This window comes from Pleurodeles waltl, chromosome 7, assembly GCF_031143425.1.
Source record: "Pleurodeles waltl isolate 20211129_DDA chromosome 7, aPleWal1.hap1.20221129, whole genome shotgun sequence".
Taxonomy (NCBI): Eukaryota; Metazoa; Chordata; class Amphibia; order Caudata; family Salamandridae; genus Pleurodeles; species Pleurodeles waltl.
In genome coordinates, this window is record NC_090446.1 from 1,257,661,457 (window position 1) to 1,257,686,926 (window position 25,470).

Below are 25,470 nucleotides of genomic sequence, written 5' to 3' on the forward strand. Positions count from 1 at the left end.
GGGCTGGTCATCAGGTTCCAGGTCGACAGAGCTGCTGTCATCACTGGGGGCCTCTTCCGGGGGGGGATGGACATTTCTGGACCCTCCTGGCCGGTGTGTTGGCGTTCGGGTCCTGCATGGGGTAAGAGAGTATGGTTATTGTTTCTGTGTGTGCTATTGCGTGCGATCTATGGGTGCCCTTGTCCCCCAGTGCTGTCATTCCCTTGGGGGAGGTGTTGTGGGGGTGTTTGGGGGGGGGGATGTGCAGTGGTCATGCTTAGGTGATGGGTGTCCATAGTTTGTGGTGGCATGCAGGGGTTGGTGTTCGGTGGGTTGTGCTGGAGAGACATTCTCAGGGAGGATGTGTGATGGGGGTTGGGGGTGAGGGTGGGGGTGGGGGTTAGCATGCTGGGGGGGGTGAAGTAGTTGAGATTGTACTTACCAGAGTCCATTCCTCCGTGTACTCCAGCGAGGCCATCAGGATGCAGGATGTTTAGTACCTCTTGCTCCCATGCTGTGAATTCGGGTGGAGTGGGTGGGGGTCCCCCGCCAGTCTTCTGCACTGCGATGTTGTGTCGCGAGACCATCGAGCGCACCTTTCCCCGTAAGTCGTTCCAGCGTTTGCGGATGTCGTCTAGATTTCTGGGATGCTGTCCCACCGCGTTGACCCTGTCCACGATCCGCTGCCATAGCTCCGCCTTCCTGGCTATAGTGGTGTGCTGCACCTGTGAGCCGAAGAGCTGGGGTTCAACTCTTATGATTTCCTCCACCATGACCCGGAGTTCTTGGTCCGAAAACCGTGGGTGCCTTTGGGGTGCCATGGGGTGGTGTGGATGAGGTGTGGGGTGGTGTATATGGTGATGAGTGTGTTGGTGTGTGGTGCTTTGTGCTTCTATGTGGTGTGTGTGATGGTGTAGTGTGCCTCTGTGTGATGTAGCTCTCTATTCTGTGATGTGTCTCTCTCTCCTTCGTCTCTGATCTTCGGTCGTAGGGGTTTGTGGGTGATGTGGGTGTGTGTTTTATAGTTGATTGGATGTGTGGGAGTGTTGTTTGTATGTGTGTCAGGTGTGTGTATTTCAAATTGTCAAATGTGGCAGTGTTTTGTACATGTGTGTGTATTTTGACCGCGGCGGTGTGTACCGCCAATGGAATACCGCAGTTGAAAGACCGCCGCGTGGATTGGTGGGTCAGAATGGCATGGGCGTGTTTGTGTTGGCGTGGCGGTGGAGGTTTGGTCATCTCCAGTTTTCCGCGGCCCGCTGATGAGGCGGCCTTCCCTGGATGTCGGGTTTTTGGCGGTTTCACAGTTGGTGGTCAGAATGACCGTGGCGGTTTACCGCGGCCGCGGCGGTAGAATGGCGGACTTCTGACCAGCGGTATAGGCCTTTTACCGCCGAGGTCAGAATGACCCCCTATATGTTTGAAGTGTTGGAACGATTTGGGATTCCCCATGAGTACATACACTGGGTCCGACTGCTCTATGCTGCTCCTTGGCGAGGGCGCGCATGGGACAGAACATTTCAAACTCCTATAATATTCATAGGGGTACTAGACAAGGATGCCCACTGTCTCCCCTGTTGTTTGTCTTAGCGGTGAAACCTTTGGAACACCGACTACGACGAGATGCCGAGTCCTGGGGAATTGATGTAGGGAGTACAATGCACTTGATATCACTATATACCGACAACATTATATTAAATGTGAGAAACCTTGGCCACATCCTGAGTTCTGCTGCGCAGATATTTCACAATTTTGCACCACTGTCAGGGATGGACATAAACTATGACAAGTCAATAGCATTCTTCTTTTGTGAATTAGATATGGGGGACACAATTGTCTTGGGTGATATATGACTACGGGTAACTGTAGACACTTTCCGATACCTAGGTGTGCAAATTTATCAAACCCCACTGGACCTGTTAAAGGGCAACTTGCAGAGAGCGATGACCTCCCTCAAGCCGCAGATTCAGTTTTGGATAACGTTACCACTATTCATCGCGGGCCGACTAGCGTTGGCCAAGATGGTGATGGTGCCCATATCTTGTATTATTTTATTAATTTACCGGTGAAGGTGCCTGATACCTACTTTAAAGCACTACATTATATGCTGTTTCAACTTATTTGGGGGAGGGGAAGGCGCCGGATTAGCTTTTGAAGTTTTTTCATCTTCACATGTGTTTCACATCAACTGTGTTTGCATGATTCATATAAATGTCAATAGTTTCTTTGTAGATAATTAGTAAACTATCTCCATAATTTTCTGGGCGTCAAGCATCTTATCAAAATTCTTCATAAACAGTATATTGGATTTGTCACAATGGGATATATAATCCTGACTGTTGAACCAGTAGTGATCCTCACACATGTTTTGCCTCTGGCATATATTTTCTCAGGTGTTCTAATGATTTCATTAGGTCCCCTGTTGATGTGTTGCCAGTTTAATTCCATAAAGCGTTGCATATGCACATTCAAAAAATATCCACAACAACATTTAAGGTATTAAGGAGGCTAGGAGTTATATGTTAAAATATTTTTTCTCAAAAGCTATGCTTGCTGCAGCATATATGGCTGCCTTAAAGGTGGTAGGTGTACATTATGAAAGCATGTAATATGTATGGGTTTATTCATTTAAGTAGTCTGTTAGGTGCTGCGCATGTCTCGCTTAAGTTATGTAGGTGGGCATGTAAATTTTGTTTCTGTTGTAGATTGAATGTATTATTGATGGCTGGCTTGCACTTGGATGCTCAGGGAGTCTGAGAAGTATTACATAGAAATGTTACAGCGAGGGATGGGTGAGCAAAAACTCAGCTTCAAGGGATTTTAGTTTCTGAGGGTAATGAAGCATCCAAAGATTAAAACTCTCAATGGTCCATCCAAGAATGGTAATGTCATCAGGAAACGAAACATTTACTGAAGATGACTGTCACCAACATAAGTTATGTTGCAGCTATGGAATACTTCTGTTTTCTCCTGTTATTGATTTTGGTTTCAGAGACAATTTAAGGCATAGAAAAAGGCCCTCATTACGAGGCTGGTGGGCTACCTGTTGGCCCACCAGCCCTGTGGAGAGGAGACCGCCGCAGAGCTGGTGCTCTCCCCCCCAGACTGATTACAAGTTTTCCACTGGGTTGACCGGTGGAAATCTTTGAAATCAGAGGTTTCTGCTGGTCAGCCAAGTGGAAACAGAGTGGCAGCATTGTCCTCTGCTGAGGCCAATTCCATCGCAGAGTGGGTGCCCCCAGCACCCTGGGAATAAGCACTATCTGCCATAGCAGACAGTGCACATTTCAAGGCTGCGGGGCAGGGTGGCTCTCAGCATTGAGTTTCCGTCATTCTTTTCATGGCAAGATCCCAGCCATGAAAAGGCTGGCAGAAACTTGACTTGGGATCAGCAGGGCAGCACTGAACTTAGCACCACTGTGGCTTGCTACAAAAAGTTTCAGGGTGATCTCCCAAGCAGGGCCCGAGAAAAAGTGGGGTAAAAAAGTTGCGTTTCCCATTTTAATTCCCATAGAACCTTTAGACACGACACAGCCCGAACCACTAGACAAAAGTACACCAAATTTAGCAGAAAGATAGCTTTCAGTATACAAAATACGCTTTTGCCTATTTGGTGTAATCCTTCTGGTAGTTTTGGAGATATTAAAGGGAATATAAACTTGTATGTCTCTGACTGCGACGACTTCGCAAATAATAACGTGTTTGAGCACGGAACTGCAGAGCTCTGATTGGCTGCCAATATTTAAACTAGAAAGTGCTGGCAGGCTTCAGCCGAGTCCCACCAAAAAATGTGAAAAAACAGGATAGGGACACTCTGATCCCTTAGCTGTGGTGCTAAGGTCCCAGAGGGACCCTGCTGTGGCAAAAAAGCACATTTTGGAAAAGAAAATTGCCACAAATTTGCAGCCTTGCCACACATTTGCAGAAAAATAAAAATAAAACAAGCCTGCTCTCACCTGCTTGTTTATTATAGCCCCCGGGTAGGCCAGGTCCGAGGGCCATATAAAAAAAATAAGGAGAGAGCACACGGGCCCTCCTCCAGGGCTTATTACTGCCCCCAAAGACCACCAGCAGTTTGGTGTTTATCATTTCCAAAATGTAGGGGGGCCACGTGGTCCCTCTGCAACCTCGGGGCCGCCACCTCCCCAGGGCTTTCATAAAATATAATGCGGGGCTGTGTAGCCACCCTACAGCCCCAGGGACTGCCACCTCACCAGGGCTCAAATAGAAGAGAAAGCAGGGGGCCCATAGGGACCACCACCTCCCTGGGGCTTCACTGAAATATAATGCGGGGGCTGTGTGTCCCCCCCTCTGCCACCTCCCCAGGGCTTAAATGAAAGAGAGTGTGGGGGTCCGTGTGCCCCCCCACAGCCCCAGGCACCACAACCTCCCGGGCTCTAGTTAAATACGGTGTGAGGAGGCCATGTGCGGCCCACACAGCCCCGGGGACCACCACCTCCCCGGGCGTTAGCCTAAAATTATCCACAGGGCCACTTGGACCCCATAGCCCCTGGGACTGCCACCTCCACGGGGCTTCAATAAAAGAATGACCTCCCTAAGGCTAAATTCTCAGTTGGTGGGGATACGCATAGCCCCCCTCATGGTGCTAATGATGGTCCTGGGGACTGCCAGCCCCTAGGGTCAGCTCCTGCTATGTCCCGGGGTGCCCACCCCCAGGACATAGCTGTTTACTTTTGCTTGGTGGGAGCTGACAACCCCCACCAAACAAAAGCAAACAAAGTCCACTTTCTGACAGCTGGAGCTGCCAAGCGTCAGAAAGCGGAGTTTTCATCTGTCTCCCTGCACAAAAATATGCCTGCAGGGAAACAGATGAAAACATTGTTCCCACAAGCAGGGAGCTGCTGTTAAAAGCAACTCCCTGCTTGTGGGAGCAATGGTGGCTCCTGCTGGACGTGGGAGCCGGCTAGGACCGCAGGGGCCTTGAAGCTTACCCTCTCTCGCTCTCTCTTACTCTCTCTCTCTTCCATCCCATAGTGGGATGGGAGAAAGAGAGATAGTCATTGCAATGGTCTCTTCATGCAATGACTTCAAAGCGTCAAACTGGCAAGATGTTTGGTATGAATGTTATAGTTAAGTTTGTACACAGAGCACTACTGGCCTAATGGTCAAGGTCTGATGGTGTCATTCAGAAGGCTGAAGGTTCAAATCCTTGTATCACCTGGCAGTGTGTTTGTTTATTCACTAGTGTTTAGGCTGTTAAACCTTCCTAGTGATGGGACATTCATGTTTCTTCTCTATCACGTGTGTGGGTTGAATTTCATAGGTATTTCTGGAAACAGGTAAGGAGTCACCTGTGGTGTAATGGTTAAGGTCACAAACCATCACACTGAAAGTTGAGGGTTCTACTCCAGGTGTGTCTGTGGTCTTTCACTTCTTTAATTTATTTTAAACTTCAAAAGTTAAAGGTTCATACTGATAGGTGATCTCACTGGTTTTACACTTTTATTTTTTAATTTGTTCTACAATATCTAATTCAATGTATCTCATTCATCAAAGCCTAAATCACCTCTCTCTCTCTCTCTGAATCTCACAAGTAATCTCTCTCTCCCCTCTCTTCTTCAGGGTTGGATGCTTAAGGGGGTTGTCCGCAGGGCCTGGCCAGAGGCCCCACCCTGTGACCAACCCCACCATGCATGGCTGAAGACTGTGCACAGCACAAGGTTGGGTGGTTATAGGGGGTTGGCCACAGAGCTTGGCCACATGCCAGGCCCTTCGGCCAACCGCTTTGTCAAATGGCCGAAGGCTGTGCTTGGATTAACGTATAATAATAAAAATTACTTTACGTAAAAAAAACATAGAAATTCACTGAAAAAAACAAAGGTTACAGGGGCGTTTTAGTTAGGAAATACAATTTTAAAAAGCATAGAAATTCACTTAAAAATCAAAGGTTACAAGGACGAGTTAGGTTCTGAATTTACTTGTACAGAACCCTAGAAATACATCGGTTATAGTTTGAGTTATCTCAAGTAACTGTAATTCGTGCCCTAAGGTAACTATAATTATAACTCACACCCTCGCCATGATATCTTTGATAACATCATTGATAATGTCACTGTAATAACTGCAGTACAATTATTGATCAGATAACATGAGGCACGAGTCTTTAATAGCGGTGTCTTGGGTGTTATGTGTTTTGCTCACTTTTTGGCCTTAACACATTAAGTTTGATCAGAAGCTATGACTTGGTGAAGGCTTTACCTTTGTGATTTCCTTACATTTTCCAAATCTATGCTTGCCCATTACTTACTTTACCTACTTTGAACCTGAGCATCTATCTTTCACCTTTTCACTACTACTGTTATCCTGTTTTTTTTTATAGGGTTATTTGCCGCATTACTAACTATGATCTTAGTGAGGTGTTCTCACTCACACTGTATGACACAATTGATGAAAGTATCCAGTTGTATACCCTTGAGTGATTTTATTTAGAATATTTATTACTTGGTGTCTTGTAGCCCTGACAAAGTCGTAGGTGACCAAACCATATACAACGAAACACGTGTTGGCTACGCTTTTATAAACAAGGTCTAATGCTGTAACCAAAGATGAAACTGTGATTACCATACTGATATGATCAAGGCAATACTATAATTTCCTAGATCAACACTACGAATAAAGGACTAACTGAGCATATATGAACGTGTTGGTATGAAATAATAATTGGGCTCCTAAAACGGTTGTTTTGTTATCATATTAAGATTAATTAGCAGACTGTAGCAGTTGTGGCTGCCAGTATGTGGCTAGCACCCCTTATGAATTGAGCAGAGGAGTTGTTTAGAGCTGCAGTTCTTAACCTTTTGACTTCTGTAAACCCCCACTTAATAATTACTGGAATTCAGGCCCCCACTGAATCATTGTTGGAATACAGGGACTCCAGATGAATCATTATTGGAATACGGAGGCCCCGGCTCAAACAGTATCAATAATTTGAACAACAAAGCAATATAACAAAATGCCAAAACAAGCCTTTACGAAACAAATACAAAATGATGAAATATTTTATCTAATTCAAAAACAAATATAAAAAAATATAATTATTTTATTGGGAAGGTTGGAAATTAATTCAAATGATGCCACCTACTATACATACTATATTCTGTTTAATGCACTTGTTCTGCTCAATATGAGGATGCTAACTTAATTTCAGTCCCCAATTTCAGATTACTGAACATTTTAAAATAATCAATTTGCATCTATGTTCTCATACATTTTATAAATCTGTTAATAATATTTAATTGTCTTAGAAGTCGTGGACCCCCTGAGTAGGCTTTGTGGACGCCTACAAGTCCACAGACAACAGGTTAAGAACCACTAGGTTAGAGGACTGTCAAAAAGCGGCACTCTAAGTCATTGCAATAACTGCAGTAAAGTAACTTGAAAAGTAAACTAGGGAGACTGCATAATCACCACAAGGAAATGTTTTTTCTTGTTGCGCTGTTGTAGACCAGAGGCAGGTCACGTGACCACCTGCATGGTTATAGGTGACATAGTAGACCCCACCACGCTACTAAGAGGGAAAAATAATCATTTGACCCAAGCAATCATTGCAAGCCATAATCAATGTGTTTCACATCTGTAAAAGGGGTGCATTACCCATAGTAATAATGTAATCATTAACTCCTCAAAGTCAGATGGAATGCAGTATGTGGATGTGAAAAATTTAATATGTCCAGTGCAAAAACTGAAATAAATGACGATAATACTTAGTGTTTTTTATCTGTTTATAGGTCGGCCTATCAGAACACATCACTAAGCGATGTATTTATCAAGTTGCATTAGCAATGGACCATCTACACAGCAGAAAACTAGTGCATAGAGATATCAAGCCAGAGAATATCCTTATATTTGACAAGGAGTGTCGAAAAGTTAAGCTGTCAGATTTCGGAATGACCCGCATCACGGGCACAATGGAGAAAAGAGTAAGCGGTACCATTCCTTATACGGCACCAGAGCTTTGCGAAGCTTCCAAGCATGATGGGTTCCTTGTGACTTACAGCATTGATGTCTGGGCCTTTGGTGTCCTTCTCTTCTGTATGCTGACTGGAAATTTTCCCTGGGAAAAGGCTCTCAGTTCTGACTCATTCTACGAGGAATTTCTACAGTGGCAAAGATTCAAAAATGTTGACACCCCTTCTCAGTGGTGTAGATTTACCCCCAGTGCCCTCAAAATGTTTAGGAAACTCCTTTCTATTGAACCCCAAAAACGTTGTTCAATAAAGGATGTCTTGTGTTTCTTTGGTAAATGTTGGGTGGTGAAGAAAGATGATTCACAGGCTTCTTCAATGAACTTGAACGAAGATTTGTTCTCAAGAATAAAACACCAAGGCCTGCCTTTTGCAAACGGTGATGCTAAGAACTGTATCAGCCAAGACTCCCGCACTAATTACTCTCTGACATCATCCAGCAGTTTTGATGATGCAGCCAAGGAAGGAAACCATAACCAAATGCTGGTGTCCACACCCATTGAAATATGTGTTTGAATGTGTTTTAATAAGTTTACTAGATGTGATACATCTGCAACGTAAAACATGAAAAGCAAACATCTAGAAGTTGTGTTATTTCCGTAGATTATTGTCAGATCTCATGCTATCATTCTGAATGCAAAACACACCTTGTGAATTTTAGACTTATAAATTGAAGGAAGAATTAAATGTAAAAAAAAAACAGCTCTCTGTGGTTCATTTGATTGTCTTCGGTAATGTTTCATAGTTTTTTACTAAAGTGTAAATTATTTCATGAGCAGGATTGCTTAACGTTCCCAATGTAAAATGTTGCCTATGTTTTCTAATACTTACTTGGAAACATCCAGCAGTACAATAACGCATATGTTTTGAACTCTAAGAATAGGATTTCTAAACATGAAGTTTGAGGAGGAGTTTGTTCTGGGACTCAAGTATGAATTAGTTTACACTTTTATCTTCAGTGAGCTAAGTACAAGACTCTGGGTGGGATACTTGTTTGAGAAGAGCCTGCGTGTAATGCTTGTATGAGACAAAATGACAACAACAATAGAATACCCTACAATGGATATATAGGTTAGGACCAATTTTCTTCTGGAGAAGCCTTAATAGAGTGTGTCACTTCTGTACTCTGTGTCTTTGTTCTAGCTAGTGTGTGTGTGTATGTTTGTGTGAGTGCGCACGTGTGTGTACAACTCACCAGACCCTGAGTAGGCTAATAGTGTGGGACTTCAAGGAAACCCAAGTGCAGAACAGTTAAGTCTTCAGTGAGATATAATGATGCCCACAACTGACAGGCCTAAATCTGCTATGTGTGGGCAAACTCACCTTATTCAGCAATGGAAGAGGCATTTTATTGGGACAGGAATGCTGATCTCCAGGTAAGTCACTTAAAAGTTACTGTGTTTTTTAGAGCCCATCCTCAGAGAACATGACAATCAATCATGGCCACTGAGATCTCCCTGTTTACATGGATTGCGACCTTAGAGCTTGGCTCTGAGATCGAGGGGGCATGCATTGTTCACCCCTATTCCACAGAGAGTGGCAACTACACTTTCTACCCAGGCTGTGGTAGAATGACAGTGAGTGGTGGCAGCAATAAGTCTGTAGTCAGGGATTCCTGTATCCCTGTACCCTAGAATAGGTAGTCTACTAGCCACGCTCCTGGTTACATCTGTACAGTCTTCCTTGCCTGTGGTCCTGTTGCCTTTTCCTTCCTGGGATGTGTGTGTGAGAGCCTGTGAGATCGCTGGGTGAGGACGGTGGGTTAAGTGTTTGTGTTTAAAGTGAGCAGAGCTGTTCTGCTGGACATTCCAGCTCCTCTGTGTCCTTCCTTACTGCTTGGAGAAGACTGGTGGGTTGGGGTAGACATTTTGCACTTATCTGTGTTTAGCTACACTAACTCTGCTAGAAGGGAGTCTCCCCACTCTCTGTTAGGTGATGGTAAGGGCCTCCTGGTCAGGAGTTAATTAAAATTTGGGGTATAGCCCGGGTTGGTACCAAGACACAGTAAGTCACCCATTGCATGCCTTGGACACTCAGTGAACATTTCACAAATGTGCCTCACGACTGGAGTAGCACACAGGATTAAAAGAATAGCAGACCCTCTGATTGGATCCACCTGTCAATCACCAGTTATAAAAGTCTGGCTCTAGTGTTCAGTTGTGTTCAAGACTGTTCTTCTGTTCTGATAAGGTAGCACACACCAGGTGCATCTAAGGAAGTCAGCTGATGCCTATGGTGTAAATACAAGGTGGATGAGCTTCCTTACTGTGTCTGCAAACCCGTCAATACTCATATTTTGAGAGAGGTTTCTCTGTGACAGATGGATTATGCTACGAAGGAATTTGCCAGTTTGACATAGAGCAAGTGCATCAGTCAGTAGCCCTGACTCAGAGAACTCGCCGTCATATAAGGCTTGTGAAGCATCTGCTGGGAACACAAGGGAATTGCAAACAGCTGCACAAGATAAGGAAGCTTGAGGCACATCAACAGAGACAGGGAGATAGAGAAGCTTGATCACAGTCCTTGAAGGTGAAGCTTGATCCCAGTCCTTGAAGGTGAGATCACTTTGACCAGACACCTCCCCTGCGCTGTGGGAGCCTGTGTGATACTTTCAGTTACAATCTGTAGGTGGTGAAGAGTGTTCTGTGGTACAGGCCCCCACCTTTCTCTTTGTGAAATCTGAGGGTATCAGGGTGTAATGGCACTCTGGTCAGCCACTACCCTCCTACACCTAGCCAGTGACTACTGCACTAGTGGGACTCCAGTATACTGTGCCAAGACATCAGACACCTGTGATCAGATCCCTGATGCCACTAGAGTGGTGTCTTCGCTAAGAATGGGAGGGGACTTCTGGTCTTTGGGTGGCGGGTTCAGGGGCTGCTCCAGAACATTTAGCTTCACATCATATGCTGAAACTACATAATTTCAGTACAACGACTGTTATCATGGCTCTAGCAAATGAAAGCAACCATGTGCAACATGGTCTGTAATATGCAATGCTAATTGTGTGTCCACATGTTAACCGTGTTTTATAGTGTTTAGTGCATAGGTGCTATAATACTGTTTGGGGTCAGAGCTCTGGCCCAGAGGGCTGTGGAGATATCTGTTTTTCACTATCTATCATAGTTCTATGTGTAGCATATCTCTCTAGTGTGTATTAAAGTACTTTTCTTTTTAAAAAGTAAAGCACTGGCTGGACATTGAAATTATTAGCTGATAATACTGCGTGCACTGTATTCTGAATGTCTAAACCCACCTCACCTCCTGGAGTTGAGTAAGCCTTGGACTATTATGTCTCTCTACCCCACGAGAGTCAAGTGCTTGAGAGGACTATTTGGTTATCCAGTTTTGGGTCCACTAGTACTGAGGCCCCAGGACACCAGCGGAGAACACTCCAGTTGAGATTGGAGCATAGTAAACTCGAGTGTCCTGGTGCCAGAAAACTGGGTATAACACATGTCCTGCTATACTAATCACATGCCCAAACATTTAGACAAATATCCTTCAGTGTAACAGGATGAAAGATAGGACAGAAAAACAATTTTAGACAACAGTGCAATGTCCATTCTTACATTGTTACTTAGTTCTACTTTTTCATCATTTAGGATGAACATTATAATTTAGTATGATGTATTGCTACGAGTAAATGGATATATAAGGAACAAAGGGCAAGATGTAGCAAGGTCCGAATTTGCGATTCGGAAATTGCGAGTCGGTGCGACTCGCAATTTCCGAATTGCAAATTCGGATGCAGAATGGTGTCTCAGATACCGTCTGCGACTCGCTATGGGGTCGCAAAAACCAACCTCATTATTATTAATGAGGTGGGTCGCATTTTGTGACCCCATAGCGAGTCCCTGCACTCACAGGGATGGTGGCCTGCTGAAGTCAGCAGACCTCCATGTCTGTGACTGCTTTGTCAATAAAGCAGTTTTTTTTTTTTCATTTTGCAGCCCGTTTTCCTTAAAGGAAAACGAGTTGCAAAATGAAAAAAATTACGAAACCATTTGGTTTTGTTTTTTCAGTGTAGGCAGTGGTCCATTGGACCACTGCCTGATCTGAAAAAACCTTTTTGCCCACATTCACAAAGGGGAAGGGGTCCCATGGGACCCCTTCCCTTTTGCGAATGAGTTACCACCAGTGTGACACTGGTGGTAACTGCGAATTGCTTTGCTACCGCATTCGCGGTCACAACGCAATTCTGCATTGTGATGCAAGTCGCAAATAGGAAGGGAACACCCCTTCCTAATTGCGAGTCGCATTCACAATTTGCGAGTCTGTACCGACTCGCAAATTGTGAATGAGCATCGCATTAGGCTGTTTGCATGGCGCAAACTGCGATTTTCGCAGTTTGCACCATGCAAACGGCTTCCTACATCTGGAGTTGTGAGATACCTGGAAGTTAAAACGAGTTGAGTGACTCAAAATGTCTTCCTATAGTTGGTTAAAATAATACAGTCCAGTAGGATAATAAACATACTCATCACTGCTAGAACCAAAAAAAGGCAGTTGTCATTCAGCAAACAACATTCTACATGAATATAAATTATAAGGTTTGCTTAAGTCCTTCCAGAATAAAAACATTTTATTGGCCTTCTGATTGGTAAAATATATTACAAAATGTTTGCATGAGATAAAAAAACAACACAGAACTAGCCAGAAAAAGGGGTATAGCAAATGGTATGCTGTCTTTTCAAATTACTTTTATAGTTATTCCTATAGAGCTTTACTGCCTAGAACTAGAATAAATGTTAAATACACTTCACAAGTGAGTGACCCAAGCTGCAAGCAAAGGCATATAACTGCCACAGTCCAAGGCAGATGGGTCACAATGCTATTAGAACATGCCAAGTAAAGAAGCTAGAATGTATTCTATGAAACTATGTAATAGGTGAAAAATTAGAATTTATTGGCAGATAGCCTACACGAGTAGTCACTTGTCCTACTGCATCTCCAATGTCTTTAGGCGGGCTCCAGCATTTTGAAATAGCCTCTCTGTTTTCTGGAGAAAACTATACAGACCGCTATAGGTTCACTTCTATGTTAGTGGCCGAGGATTCAGGATTGTTTCAGACTTCACCACTCTGCGATGGTCACAGACACCTTCGAGCTCAACCCAAAGGTATCTGAGAAAAGCATCATTGATTCTATGTATAATAAACTTTATTTCAGCTAAAAGCCATAAAAGTATCCAGTAAACACCATATCATAATCATACAAAAGACCAGTTATAAAAGTAAAAAATAAACGAGGAATACCACATAATATATTGAGACCCTAAAATTTAAATAAATTGAAGAATTGCATAGTTGTTAAAACAATACAAAACAGACCAATCTTAAAATCTTAAAATCTTATGGGCCATTGCATCTTAATTCCAATCAATAATCTGCTGCTACAATAAATAATTCTAATCTAAAATAAATTTATTGAAATGCACAGTTATAGTGATTCTCTGGCTCTTATGGCCCATGCATTTTTCAAGTATCTTGCAACTGCAAAGACTACTTTATCGGTTGTGTCACTTGCCAAGATGCGTAAAGATGTATTGCATTCCCTTATCCCCATTGAACTGCATAGAGGAATGATCCACTTCTTCCTGGGGGACCAAATATCTAGGACAGAAAAACATGAAATGTGCCAGTGACTCTGATTGCTCCTGGCAATAGTGACATGAGGTCAGATTGCAATCCTCTGTGCTCCATCTTGCAGTAAATGTCTTAAGTGGGAGAGCCCCTAATCTAAATTTAATAAAGAGGGTTTTGGTGTAGGGGGGGGTTTACATTATCCATATAGGCCTCAAACTTAGGGCTACATTTATGATCCAAAAACTGTAGGGTCCTACTACCTTGCAATTTTTTAGACCAAATTTGCACCAGGATAGTCTCCCAGTAGCACCTTTGTATGTGCACTTTTGCTTCCTTGGTCAAATTGAGAGGATCTCTCCACACCTCCTCCATTTTAAGGAATTTACTCATATCTCTAATATATTTGAACCAAGGGATTTTTAATGCACGGTTGTCCACTAGGAACTCATCTGTTGCTGTTTGGTAGGTGGACAAATATTCAGAAGTCCAAAAGACGGACCCAATACATAAGAGGTCTTAGAGCAATTTCATTGTGAACCTCGTTTAAAGCTAAGTCAAATCTAAGGGGTTTGAGAGGGGTACTCATCGGCAGCCACAAGAAATTACGTATAAAGCGTTTTTCTACCGTCGCCAAACACCTAGAATTAGAGTGCCCCCAAAGCTCGGCACCATAAGTTGAAGTAGCCACTGATGCTGCTTTGTAAACTGTAATAGCAGGTGAGATCTCCCATTCCGAAATATTAGCGATTTCCCTCCCTATCACTGCTGACCTCTGCCTGAGGACTGACAAACTCTTCCCAATCTGTGCCGACCACTGTTGGTCATCTGCTAGTCTAATTCCCAGATAGTCAAATTGACTAACTCTCTCTACCGCTTGGCCTGCTATAGTCATTATCCCCCTAAATGATTTAGGCGGGTTAAAAGCCATGAACTTTGATTTAGTTGGATTTATTTCAAGTCACCTCCTGGAACAAAAATTAAAAAAAGCATCAAGTTTGTTTTGTAGGCCCATTGGGGTTCTTGAAATCAATAAGGTATCATCCGCAAACATTAAAATTGGGACAGGGGCTCCTGCTAACTTTGGAGCATCATGGTTGCAGTGCATCAGCTGGTCCGCCGTACCATTGATAAAGAGATTAAACAATGTGGGGGCCAGGACACACCCATGCCTGACCCCCCTGTCGACAGGTATAGCTTCTGTTAAATCACCGCTTTGAGACGAACGTACCTGGGCGTAAGTCCCCTCATGAAGGTACCTGATCAATCTCAGTAATTCTTTGTCAAGTTGGTAGGTCTCCAGAACATTGATTCAATCAGCTATCATTACAGGAGTTCAATTGTTCAGATGTTCCTCCCACACATTACGGCCTACTCATTTGCTTGGAACATTTGTCCCTCTGTTTTGTGAAGAAGTGGTCCAATAACTTACTGCATAACCTCCTTCTGGCTCTCCAGTCAAACCTTACACTGTCTGACTTCTAAAAAAAAGTAGTTGATACTATTTTTAGCCTTCTTTGCACGTTGTTAAATAGTCCCTTAGTCCCAGGCATAAGTCCCAGCATTTGGAAAACTGCAGTCATTGTCAATGGACTTTCGGCGCCTGTATTGCCAATGGAGTTTGGAATCTTGGCATTATACTGGATGAAAAAAAATGATACTGGATCCATAAGCTACAGCTGCAACTAGTTCCTGTTTTTAGGGTCTCAATCTCCTGCTGCACATTCTAGCCTTCCATGACCCCAGTACCGTACTCAGGTGGTTAATGCCTTTATTCAATCCAAGATTGCTTAAGGTGTTAGGCCCATATTTATACTTTTTTGTGCCACATTTGCATCATTTTTTTACGTAAATGCGGTGCAAAAGTACGAAATATCATTGAATTTTGTAAGTTTGCGCCGCTTTTGCGTCAAGAAAATACGCAAATGGGGCGATAAAAAAGTGTAAATATGGGCCATAGTTTTTACTTTGGGACCACTAAGTGTACTAAGGGCCTGATTTATGAAAAGTTAGTGCCACCTTTGCATCATTTTTTGAACAAATAGAATATTCAACCTCAGAAGGATGGAAAGTCATACTAAATGAACTCTCGAAAGACACAAGGAATAAAAACCCATCAGGCTTTTACCAGCTTCTGCTTCCAATCAGAGTTCCTGCTGGGAGGTTTGGCCGTTACTGCCTTGTGCAAGGTCACAGTAGTAATTGATAAACATGGACAGCAGTGTCTGTGAAAGGAGTCCGAAGTCTATGCATGCATCCTTCTGTCAGTTCTGTCACTCTGCCTTTTTTCATTGGGTAGAGAAGAGGGAGATACCCTTTCATGGATTTAGTGACGCTGTGAATCATTGGACAATGGAGGTGAAAGGCTCACTGTTACTTCTCAGTCACAGCCCCTGCCTCCTGCATGCATGGTCAAGATATACTGAGGAGAGGCAGGGGTGAGGGAGTGGCAAAAGCTGTATATTAGGGCATTCTAATGTTAACAGTTGCAGGCCTACACCAGTGTTTTAGCCTTTTGTTGTTCCTTTGTCTTCAATCAAGCGTTAATAAATCTGTGAAGTTTATCAAGAAAGCTAAAGCTACAAGAAAGTTTTGTTGCTATTTGAAAATTGCATTTGTAATTAATACCATTGCAGTGATACCTTAACTTATATTGTCACAGAAATTGTATCTGTGTGCTGTATTTGTATGTAGAAATTCTATTCAAATGTTGTGGTGTTTCCATCTTAATTTTGTTTTTATGTTTAGTGTTAATTTGGTATTGTTTTATACGTACACCACTTCAATAGATTACAATTTTATTTTACTGTGTGGTGATCAGCCATAACATATTTTATTCACTGAACAAAGGTTAAGTGAAGCTATTTTTGCCTTTGTTTACAATATATTAACATATTTTTAAAAACCTTGGAAAGTCACTGAAAAAAACACAGTTAAAGTGGAGTTATGGCTTCAACTAAAAACCGAAAATGACAGACTCGCAAATCATAATTCACACACCAAATGCAATGCTCTTGACCTCAACCTTAGTGTGCCAGATGGCATGACAAATGGTGTACATAATCTTGCTGTTTAGAGTATGTATATAATATTAATAATGTAAACACTATAAAACATTCAACTATAAAGGTAGCATTATTTATTGGTTTGGGTGAGTATTGTTATTTACTTATGTTGTGTTTTTGGTTTTTGTTACTTACTGAGATAAATTCTGTGGGGTCATAAATGCTGCATTTGGTGTGGCAATTATGGTTTGCATGTCTGCTGTGTGAAGTTTGATTTCCAGTCTCAGCCAGAACGTGCAAATATCAATGGGTTTTCAGGTTTCATTTGCTATAACTCCACTTTAGCCTATGATATTTTCAATGATTTCGTTTGAATTTATTGATCATATACAACATGTAAGAGTTCACTATTCTCAACTCAACATGGGCCTCCACCCACTGCAGAACAGCCCTTCTGCAAACCGAACACAACAGAAGGTCAGGGGTTAACCTAATGCTTAGGTTAAGGTGCAAGGCCTGGCTGCCTGTGACAAACCCTCACTGCGCACGGCTAAAGTCCACGGCTAAAGTGTTTGGCCTCCCGCAGATGATTGGGCACAGGGTTATGTGCCTGGTCTGATCAAAGTGATCAATGAAGTAGGCTAACCCACAGATAATTCAACACAGGCCCTGGCTCTGGCAAGTGGGCAGGCCAACCATGCACATCAAGAGATGACTACCTACAACTGTGTAGGTGTGGACCTGGCCAGAGGTCAAGTCCTATGGCCAACCCTGTTGCCATCACTCACTAAACAAGGCCAAAGGCTCATCACAGGGGGTTTTGATCTAATGTAATGGATTGGGGCTGTCCTTGTGGCCAAACCCTTACTTACAGACACTGTGTGCAGTGGGGTTGGTCACCTGTGGATGGTTGGGCACAGGGTCTTGTTGAAGGCACATGGAGGATTCCTACCTATAGATGGCCGAGCCATGGAAGCTGGCCACCCATGCACAGTGGAGTTTGCTCGCCAGTGGGTGGATTGGGTGCTGAATCTGACCACAATCCTATATGCACATAGGTGAAGGCTGTGCACAGAAGAAGTTGTCTGCCTGCGGCGCATTGAACAAAAGGCATGGAGGGGATGTCCTGCAGCCAGTCTGCACTGTGCCTGGCTGAAAGCAATGTTCATTGAGGATTGGTCGCTTGGGTTGGGTGCAGTGACATATAGATTCATGGATACAATACACACATATAATGAAACATACAATCATAAACAAAATTTGCAGGTTTCAAAAACCTTGAACTTGCTCAGCATACTTCAAAATGTCTGGGGAGTCCAGCAAAAATTGAGATTAAAAAAGGGATTTTCTCCTGAATTTGTGAACGATCTGAAAGGGTGTTCTGTGAAGAGGCTTTGTTTTCATGACATAATCCTAATACTAATCCTATTGCTTTCTGCCATGAAATGGGCACCATCTTTTCGTAAAATTATAGGAATGTCAACATGGTTGTTATTGTTAAACATAGAAGCAAAAGATAAGGTAATATTTCAGGAACCATGAGAACTATATACTTCATTTGGGTGTCAAAACATAGGTTTGGAGGTCAAGTAGACTTATAGAGACAAAAAATAACTCCTCAGAGCAACTCTTCTGCCATTTTACAAAATGGCAGCTACAATAGAGGAAGAAGAGACATATATTGCATATATAGAAATGAAACAAATAATAATGGCATTTAATCTTTTTATGTAGACACCAAACAATGTTTATGATCTGAATATGAAAAAATAATGTTTATCACTCCTGATTTAAATCCATTTTTAAAGTTAATTTCATTTGTTTCGGCAATCACTCCTAGTACATTTGCAGAATGTTGATCATTTGAGAAGAGCATATCGACAGGGACATCTTTTTGCAAGTTCTGCGGGTAGAGACATTAAAACTTTTGTAGGTTTTAGCACCCCATCAGTATCTTCCCAACTAAACTTACACGGGTCTTTCTCTACATATGCATGATACAAAACATTTACACATCTTATGATAAAGTAAAACGCTCTTTTATTGTGTCCACGCACAAAATATGACGTCCGTTGAAGGTCACTTAGTGGGACTGATCTCTTGAACTCAGTGTACAGAAGATCATCAAATGTGTGACAGCCAGAACTCATTTTCCACACATACACAATGTATTTTTCTAAGACTTTAAAGTCACATTCTTCTCTTGTCTCAGCAAATCCTTTTTAAAATTTCAGAGGGTAAGCAGTTAAAGCTCCAAGCTTTGTTCCAATTTTGGTCATAGTGTCATCACCCATAAAAATATGGCGGTCATTACAACATTGGCAGTAAAAGCTGCTTACCGCCGTGCAGAAGACCGCCAACACACCGCCGCGGAATTCCGCCACAGCTATTACGACCCACATTTCGGAATCTGCCAAAATTCAGACACCCACACAAGTCCGCCACACCAAAGGTCAGTGATAACCTGGCAAAAACAAAACCTCCACCATCATGCCAACAGAAATACGCCCACACTATCACAACACACAAATCCATGCAGCGGTCTTTCAACTGTGGTATTCCATTGGCGGTACACACCGCGCGCTCAAAAAATACGCACACTCTTACAAAACACTGCCACATTGGAAAATTCCAAATACAAACACCTGATACACATACACACACCACTCCCACACACCCATTACAATATAAAACACACACCCACATCACCCACAAACCCCCACAACCAAAAATTCCAAAAGAAGGCAAGAGAGAGACACCACCAGCAAGAACAGCATCCACAGGCACACAACACCATCACCCACAGAACGTCCACGCACCACACACAACACACCACTACATATCAACACACTTATCACCACACACTCCACCCCACACATCACCTACACCACCCCATGGCACGGCAAAGACACCCCAGGTTCGCGGGGAAGGAGCTCTGGGTCATGGTGGAGGAAATCGTCCGGGTAGAGCCAGGAGCACAGGCGCAGCACACCTCAATTGCAAGGAAGATGGAGCTATGGCGAAGAATAGTGGACAGAGTCAACGCAGTGGGACAGCACCCAAGAAATCGGGAGGACATCAGGAAGAGGTGGAACGACCTACGGGGGAAGGTGCGTTCTGTGGTCTCAAGACACCACCAGGCGGTTCAGCGGACTAGCGGCGGACCCCTACTTCCTCCCCCACAACTAACAACATGGGAGGAGCAGGTCTTGGCGATTCTGCTTCCTAATGGCCTCGCAGGAGTAGGCAGAGGAATGGACTCTGGTAAGACAAATCTTAATTATGACATCACCCACCCTACCTGCATGCTATCACATACCCCCACCCTCACCCCCAGCACCCCAACTCCTCACATATGTCCCAACATCACAAACCACCCATCCCAACACCAAGCCCTGCATTCAACAACAAAGCATGGACACCCATCACTAAAGCATGCCCACTGCACATACCCATACAACCCTCTAAACCATCATCACACAAGGTCCCACAAAGGAATGCAAACACTGGGGTACACGGTCACCCACCCATTGCACACCATGACACACACAGACGTAATAACCATCCTTTTATACCGCTGCAGGAGCCCTACCCAACGTCACCGGACAGGAGGGTCCACACATGTCCACACCACCAACAGAAGAGGCCCACAGTGATGATAGCACCTCTGTCCAACTGGATCTAGATGACCAGCCCGGCCCATCGGGGACCTCAGGACAGTCGGTTCCCCTCACCCAGTCACAGGCCACCACCGACCTTCCCCCCTCTGGAAACACCAGCACAGCACCCACCCAGCGGGACCATATCTCCGTCCCCAGGACACCTCAATCAGCAGTGTGTCCACCACTACAGGGAACGCAGGATAATCCACCACCCCAACAACAACAGGGACCTGGGGGCAGTGGTAGTGGGCACACGGTCCATGGGACGGAGATCCAGGAACACAGGGTAACTGGGAGGGCTGCTGTGCAACAGGGGGCGACAGGCCAAGGGAACCCACTCTCCATGAGGCCCTCTCCTCCATCATGGGAGCCTTCCACCACTCCCAGGAGACGATGGCAACGGTACTGGCCAAGTTTCAGGAGACCCAGCACCTGCAGGAGGAACAGTATATGGGCTTCAGGGAGGAACTCAGAACCATCAGCTCCACCCTGAGCACCATCGTAGGGGTGCTGAAAGAAGTACTCAACACCAGGAGGGACACTGTGGCACTACAAGGGGTCCCTGACACTAGCATGGACGATGAACTACCCACCACCTCCGCCGGTGCTAGTGGACAGGGCACCCCGCCACAGGACCACCACACCAGCACCCCACCCCCTGCAGAGGGAGAACCACCCCGCAAACGGTCCCTGAGATCCAGGACAAAGACAGAGCACGATGCCAAGATTGATTGTCATCCACTTTGTCACCCTGTCCATACTTAAACTGCGCTAGCTCCACTTCCTATGCCCATTTTGGCATTGCACCTGTGAGACTAATAGACTGGACTCTGCCATGGACATTCCTCCACCATCACCCCTCACCATTTCACTACCCCCTCCAATATTGAGCACTAAAATAAACACACTTAAAGCACAAAACAATCTGGAGTCTGTTTGTGATTTCGAAATAGTGTATTATCAATTGCAGTGACAAAATGCTCATTCAATTATAATGTCAACATACCTATGTCACACAGCTCTAGTCCATGAGGAATCTAAGCAGATGTCACACAGTGGGACCCACTTCTGTGAAATCGTAAGGGAAAGTGACAACTCAGTGATCATGCACTGGGTGAAAACGACAGACAGTAGAGAGGTAGTGGTGTTAAAGTACATGTAGTAGGCAGCTCTGTACTCTCACCTGTGTCTCACTGGAAATATTGCTGGATCACTGAGTCCCTGTTGTTCATGTCTTCTTCCTCTGCTTCCTCATCTTCACTGTCCACAGGCTCCACAGCTGCAACAACACCGCCATCTGGATCATCCTCCTGCAGAAAAGGCATCTGTCGTCGCAAAGCCAAGTTGTGAAGCATACAGCAGGCCACGATGGTCTGGCACACCTTCTTTGGTGAGTAGAATAGGGATCCACCTGTCATATGGAGGCACCTGAACCTGGCCTTCAGGAGGCCGAAGGTCTGCTCGATCACCCTCCTAGTTCGCCCATGGGCCCCATTGTAGCGTTCCTCTGCCCTTGTCCTGGGATTCCTCACTGGGGTCAGTAGCCATGACAGGTTGGGGTAACCAGAGTCACCTGCAAATGGTGAGGGACAACTGTTAGACATGCACTAACCTGGAGGGATATCCCCAGACAACCATTCCCACTGACTTGCCTCCAGGTGCTCACCTAATAGCCACACACGGTGCCTCTGGAGTTGACCCATCACATACGGGATGCTGCTATTCCGCAGGATGTAGGCGTCATGCACTGAGCCAGGGAACTTGGCATTCACATGGGAGATGTACTGGTCTGCCAAACATACCATATGTACATTCATAGAATGATAACTCTTCCGGTTTCTTTACACCTGTTCACTCCTGGGCTCCTGGGGGGGGGGACCAAAGCCACATGGGTCCCATCAATGGCACCTGTGATGTTGGGGATGTGTCCCAGGGCATAGAAATCCCCTTTCACTGTAGGCAAATCCTCCACCTGAGGGAAAACGATGTAGCTCCGCATGTGTTTCAGAAGGGCAGACAACACTCTGGACAATACGTTGGAAAACATAGGCTGGGCCATCCCTGATGCTATGGCTACTGTTGTTTGAAAAGACCCACTTGCAAGCAAATGGAGTACTGACAGCACCTGCACTTGAGGGGGGATTCCTGTGGGATGGCGGATTGCTGACATCAGGTCTGGCTCCAACTGGGTACACAGTTCCTGGATTGTGCACGGTCAAGCCTGTATGTGATTGAGAGAGCGTAGTTTTAATATCATATATTATAGACGTGAAATGCTTACATTTGACTAAAACATTCTTAGAATATATTAAATAAAGGTATAAGTTTTGCTCATATATGAACGTTAATGCTAAAATAAATAATAATCTTCAGTTATATGTAGTATTATGAGTTGAACTGCATTCATTAAAATCGTGTGTCTTAAGTTAGCATGAGTCGCGAACTAGCTGTGCAACTCTCATTTAAAATCTATTTTCCTGTTTTTCCTGTACGCGGACTCGCAAAAGAACTATGACCCAGCTATTGTTCTCTTCTGTATTGAAAAGCAACATTAACAAAACTTCCCATCCGCATTCTAATAGCTTTTAGCATAAAGATATGTGCTTCGAAACAGAAATGGACACTCTCAAGGACGATGAGACGAGGGGAGAAGAACTCCTGACCCGAGACGTGTGCCAAGATGGTGAAGTAACCCCGGACGTACCACCTACGAAAATGCTGATTGTAAAGACCAATTGGAAGATGAGAAAATATCTTAGAATGACAAATGCATTACTTAATGAATCATTTGATTGGTTACCAATGATGGGGTGTAGTTATTAACCAATAGAATTTTGGGGGAATGGATTAAGAAAAGGGGATAAAAACTCATGACACGGAGGACGAAGTTCAGTTAGGAAGGGAAGACATCGATTGCATCCAGAAACTCTGTCACTCTATTTGGTGATTTGAGACTTAGACAAAATATTACAGTCCATAGACTGCCCTATTACACTGTCTTCCATATGAGGAGAGTGACCCATGATTCTCTTTAGATAGATTGACGGTGAACCAACTAATGTCCTGAAGACGAAGACTGATCCTGTATGCTGACTTAGCTTGAGGAGGGTAAATATTATTGCTAACAGAATCTCTATGCTTTTTCTTTCTAGGTACCAACTGCTGTATGTTTAATTAAGTATCTTAGTTAGATGTTTTTCTAAATTGATGTTCTAAATTGTTTCGCATGAAGCCCAACATGCCAATGCTAATTTGAGGTTAGAAAAGGTATCCGATTGACTGACGAAACTGACGTGACTGACATGAAGCTATGCTGAACTGATATTCTGATGTTTATCATGCACTATGGTATAATCTCTGCTGTTATATCTATCCTATGATTCTGATTATCGCATTCTTGAAAGATTATTGTAATTGCCACTCTGTGATTATGGTTTTATGCTTCTTGGTTTTGAGATTAATACGTTTAATATTAGATTGTAATCAATAGGGAATAAAATCACAAACTCTTCTTTAAGGTGTGATTATTTGAGTCAGAAGCAAATGAATGCGCCAATATTTCATTAATGATTATTAAAAGGAAATTTTGATGTTTGATAATCTCGTCTTACGGAGACCTACCACTGGGTCAAAAGATTAATCGACCTAAAACGAGTCCTGATGTGTATAAATTAGCATAGACGGACGCGTTAACATGATAATCACATGTCGCTCCTCCATTGTCGACAGGTCCACCAGAGGATGCCGCCATCTCCTCACATGTCCCAGCGGACGGTGCCTGTGAAGGACATCAGCGAGCACAGAGTCAAACAACTCAGAGGTACGTACCCACAGTTTACCCAGAACACCATTCATACACAAAAGGTGGCCTGTATGTGTGTTGAGTCTAGGCCTAAGTATGTGAGACACAGTTGGAAATGAAGCCATGTGGGCCCCTAAAGTGGCGGCTGCCTGACCTCTAAAGTGGGACAATGGGATGTGAGGTAACTGTGCTGGCGTTGTACACCGTCGCGGGAGGCGGTCGAAGACTGCGGTGCAATGCTGCATTGGTTAACATTGTACTCTATGGGTCCCAGGAGCCAATGACGATGTACGCCGGCGGTGACGGTACGTACTGCCACGGACGTGACCGCCCTTTTCTATCTGTTCAATCACTTGATACCTGATCTTCGACAGGAGAGGACCTACACTGCAAGTGCTGCTGTGACCTCGGTCTGGAAGAGACAATGGCTCGAGTGTCTGGGGAAAGGGCCCCTGCCTTCTCATCGGAGGAGATGGAGAAACTCGTGGATGGGGTCCTCCCCCAGTACACGCTACTCTACGGTCCTCCAGACAAACAGGTAAGCACACATGGAGCATGTTGTATGGGCTATGCCTGTGTGGAGAGGGTTGGATGTAAGAAGGAAGGGGGGAGAGTGCTGCGTGCATGAAAGACGTGAATGCATGTGCCACATGGCAAGGGTAGGGATGGGGGCCAATCACTTTGACGGTGCAGCTGGTAATAACTTCTCTTTTTCCCCTGTACATTTCTTGTACGTCAGTGCCCACCAGAAAAAAAGATATTTGGCGTGCCATCGCCAAGGACGTCCGGACCCTGGGGGTCTACCACAGACGGAACACCCACTGCCAGAAAAGATGGGAGGACATTCGCCGCTGGAGTAAGTAGACGGCAGAGGCTCAGCTGGGGATGGCCTCCCAACGTGGGAGGGGTGCCCGTCGCACCATGACCCCCCTGATGTTCAGGATCCTGGCGGTGGCCTACCCGGAGTTGGATGGGCGCTTGAGGGCATCACAGCAGCCACAAGGGGGTGAGTACACTCTCTTTCTGGTGACTTTGCGTGCAGTGGAGGGGTCTGGGTGGGGGAGGTGTGCTGAGGGTTTCCCTAGGCCAGGGTGAGTTCCGTAGGCAAGGCCCCTCCGTAAGGCAGGCCATGTGGCACCCCACCCCACCTCTGTAGAGTGCCAAGTACACCTACTCATGCCCCTGTGTAATCTATGTGTGCAGATGTCATCCATAGTCTTGCAGGCCAGTTCCCAGGAATTGAACAGTGGACCCCAAGAGCGCGGCGTAGTGCAGGGGGCTTCTGTGTCTGTCGTGTCCGCCAACGGTAGCGGTAATGCATGCACTCAACATGTCTTTCTTCTGTCTCCCCACCCCCTTTTTGTGGTCTCCCTGTTCTTGTGTGCATTAGCATCATCAGGCGGAGGAGCAGTGGCACCGGAGCACGAGGGAGCTGCATCCCACATGGCCCTG

At 44.6% G+C, this 25,470-nt stretch overlaps 1 protein-coding gene across 1 annotated transcript in view; it reads left to right on the forward strand.

Annotated features, from left to right (window-relative positions):
• Window positions 1-11,140, forward strand: part of LOC138246146 (serine/threonine-protein kinase SBK1-like) — an 81,776-nt gene extending 70,636 nt beyond the window's left edge. The window contains exon 4 of the mRNA XM_069200422.1: window positions 7,728-11,140. Coding sequence (XP_069056523.1) covers window positions 7,728-8,480 — 753 coding nt within the window. The 3' untranslated portion in view covers window positions 8,481-11,140. The remainder of the gene's footprint in view (window positions 1-7,727) is intronic.
• The last annotated feature ends 14,330 nt before the right edge of the window (window positions 11,141-25,470 follow it).